Source organism: Salvelinus sp. IW2-2015, unplaced genomic scaffold (genome assembly GCF_002910315.2).
Source record: "Salvelinus sp. IW2-2015 unplaced genomic scaffold, ASM291031v2 Un_scaffold2835, whole genome shotgun sequence".
NCBI lineage: Eukaryota > Metazoa > Chordata > Actinopteri > Salmoniformes > Salmonidae > Salvelinus > Salvelinus sp. IW2-2015.
The window spans coordinates 75,721-79,172 of record NW_019944135.1 but is presented as its reverse complement, the minus strand read 5'-3'; the positions used below and the strand labels follow the sequence as shown (position 1 = coordinate 79,172).

Genomic DNA, 3,452 nt, shown 5'->3' with positions numbered 1-3,452 from the left:
ACTGTTCTAATCCTCTATCCCTCCGCTCCCCACTCCACCGTCTCTTAATCTCTATATCCCTCCTCTCCTCCTCACTCCACCGTCTCAATTTCTATATCCTCCTCTCCCCCACTCCACTGTCTTAATCTCTCTATCCCTCCTCTCCCCCACTCCACCGCCTTAATCTCTATATCCCTCCTCTCCCTCACTCCACCGTCTCAATTTCTATATCCCTCCTCTCCCTCACTCCACCGTCTCAATCTCTATATCCCTCCTCTCCCCCACTCCACCGTCTTAATCTCTATATCCCTCCCTCCCCATCGCACTTCTTCTCTCTAACCCTCCTCTCTCCCACTCCACCGTCTCAATCTCTATATCCCTCCTCCTCCCACATCTAACTCTTATCTCTCTCTCTCTTTCCTCTACTTCTTCTCTCTATCCCTCCTCTCCAGAATGACCGTCCACAGGCTGGGTGCTCGAACCCTGATCCAATCCCTGGAGGTGGAAGAGAGAGAGCAGGATGGTGAGAAGGAGGGAGTGAAAGAAAAGGTGCTAGAGCTCAGCGTCCAATCAGGAGTGAGCAGTGCCTTTACCGCCTTCATCGCTGTCCACAAAGGAGATGGAGAGGCCCTGCATGGACAGCTGCTACGCAGACAAGTCCCCACGCCAAGTGAGTGAGTGTTTGTGTGACGGGGAGAGGCTGTACAAGGAAATTATTTTATGCAGATATGTAAACAGCGCTAAATAAATGGTAACCGCGAGCTGAAGTGTCTCAAACTGTGCCCCCTGCACTTGAGACAGAATCCTCATTGTTTAGTCATTAATGTGTTCGGTGCATGTACCTTCATGTTTGTAACCCAGTGACCTGTGTTTTTCCCTTCTTTCTCAGTGTTGAATCTAAGGGAATGTTCACTGAAAGGTTTGTGCTACTTTGCCACTGTTACATTGTTACTGTTGCGGATTCATTTTATTTGAACAAACAATACAAGGTACTTATACAAATTGAATTGACTGTTTTATTCTTTAAAGTAATACCATTGTTGGTGTTTGTGGAAATCTAACCACTTTATAATTTGTGTTGTGGATCTTGTGTTCATGTTTTGTGCAGATTGGGATTTATGCAGTAGTGTACTTGAGTGCGATATGAAACTATCTGAACTCGATGACCGAGCTGATCAGCTTATGTGCTCTGAGTCAGAGTTTGAGGTCGGCACAAAGAGTAAGTGTAAGATGCGTAAAAGAAACAGTAAGCACCAAGTCTATTTGGTTTAGAAACAAATTTGCATGATTCGGGGACATTACCATATTACAATTATGCATAAGTATCACTTATGAGTTTATAATAAACATACTAATTCTTAACCCTGTTTATACAATCACTGTTCATTTGTATTAAGGTATGTCTGCTCAGAAGGCCAAAGGTTCGCTCGCATCTAGGGTGAAGGGTACGTTTAAACTACCCTTGTTTTGTTTAAAAAAGAAATACATTTTAATTTGTGTGATTCACGTTGAATGATTGAGGAAGTTGTTAATACTGCTCTTTGTCCTTTACCTCCTGATTTCTTGTGTCCTGGTGCAAGTAGGATTCTTCTCTCAACAACGTATGTAATTTGCAAACTTTTTTAATTTTTTCTGTATTATTCACAGCACAAATATTTTAGTGATAATTAGGGTCAKGGTTCCAGTTMGGGTCAAGGTGACCCAGTTRGCCACTGGCGATTCTAATGGAGGGGTTGAGGTATTAGGTTCCAGTATGTAACCGTTTTGATCGTTTGTTGTCCCATCAAACTTTGCCCATTCTGAAGGGAAGCCATTAGTGCCTGGAGATTTGTTTAGTTTCTTTACTATACGTCCTTGACCTTCCTGGTATCTTTGTGTCATGGTGCAAGTTGGATTCTTCTTCAACAAGGTTTGTAATTTGCAAACTTTTAAATATTTTTTATTTTGACTATTATTCACAGCAAATATTTGACCGTGATGATTAGGATTAGGGTAAGGGTGACCAGTTAGCCACTGGCGATATAATAGAGAGTGTGAGATGTTAGGTTCCAGTCATTCAAATCAAATTTTATTTGTCACATACACATGGTTAGCAGATGTTAATGGAGTGTAGCGAAATGCTTGTGCTTCTAGTTCCGACCATGCAGTAATATCTAACAAGTAATCTAACAATTTCACAACTACCTTATACACAAGTGTAAAGGAATGAATAAGAATATGTACATAAAAATAAATGAATGAGTGATGGCCGAACGGCATAGGCAAGATGCAGTAGATGGTATAGCGTATAGAATATACATATGAGATGAGTAATGTAGGTATGTAAACATTATATAAAAGTAGCATTGTTTAAGTGGCTAGTGATAAATTTATTACCTCAATTTTTCCATTATTAAAGTGGCTAGAGTTGAGTCAGTATGTTGGCAGGCAGCCACTCAATGTTAGTGGTGGCTCTTACAGTCTGAGGCCTTGCGATAGAAGCTGTTTTCAGTCTCTCGTTCCCCACTTTGATGCACCTGTACTGACCTCTTCTTCTGGATGATAGCGGGGTGAACAGGCAGTGGCTTGGGTGGTTGTTGTCCTTGATGATCTTTTTGGCCTTCCTGTGACATCGGGTGGTGTAGGTGTCCTGGAGGGCAGGTAGTTTGCCCCCGGTGATGCGTTGTGCAGACCTCCACTACCTCTGGAGAGCCTTACGGTTTATGGGCGGAGCAGCTGCCGTACAAGCGGTGATACAGCCCGACAGGATGCTCTCTATTGTGCATCTGTAAAAGTTGTGAGTGTTTTTGGTGACAAGGCGCTATGCGCCTTCACCACGCTGTCTGTGTGGGTGACCATTTCAGTTTGTCCGTGATGTGTACGCCAAGGGAACTTAAGTTACTACCCTCTCCACTACTGTCCCGTCGATGCGGATTGGGGGTGCTCCCTCTGCTGTGTTTCCTGAAGTCGACGATCATCTCCTTTGTTTTGTTGACGTTGAGTGTGAGGTTATTTTCCTGACACCACACTCCGAGGGCCCTCACCTCCTCCTGTAGGCCGTTTCGTCGTTGTTGGTAATCAAGCCTACCACTGTAGTGTCGTCTGCAAACTTGATGATTGAGTTGGAGGCGTGCATGGCCACGCAGTCGTGGGTGAACAGGAGTACAGGAGAGGGCTCAGAACGCACCCTTGTGGGCCCCAGTGTTGAGGATCAGCGGGGTGGAGATGTTGTTACCTACCCTCACCACCTGGGGGCGGCCCCGTCAGGAAGTCCAGTACCCAGTTGCACGAGGTGGGTCGAGACCCAGGGTCTCGAGCTTGATGACGAGTTTGGAGGGTACTATGGTGTTAAATGCTGAGCTGTAGTCGATGAACAGCATTCTCACATAGGTATTCCTCTTGTCCAGATGGGTTAGGGCAGTGTGGTTGCGATTGCGTCGTCTGTGGACCTATTGGGGTGGGTCTGAGGTGTCAGGTAGGGTGAAGGTGATATG

The 3,452-nt window shown here is 44.9% G+C and overlaps 1 protein-coding gene across 1 annotated transcript in view; it reads left to right on the top strand.

Annotated features, from left to right (window-relative positions):
• The first annotated feature begins 406 nt into the window (after positions 1–406).
• LOC112074821 (von Willebrand factor A domain-containing protein 5A-like) overlaps positions 407–3,452 on the top strand; it is a 12,029-nt gene continuing 8,983 nt past the window's right edge. Inside the window, exons 1-5 of the mRNA XM_024141919.2 lie at positions 407–649; positions 869–898; positions 1,088–1,198; positions 1,377–1,424; positions 1,563–1,580. Of these exons, the coding sequence (XP_023997687.1) occupies positions 433–649; positions 869–898; positions 1,088–1,198; positions 1,377–1,424; positions 1,563–1,580 (424 nt within the window). The 5' untranslated portion in view covers positions 407–432. The remainder of the gene's footprint in view (positions 650–868; positions 899–1,087; positions 1,199–1,376; positions 1,425–1,562; positions 1,581–3,452) is intronic.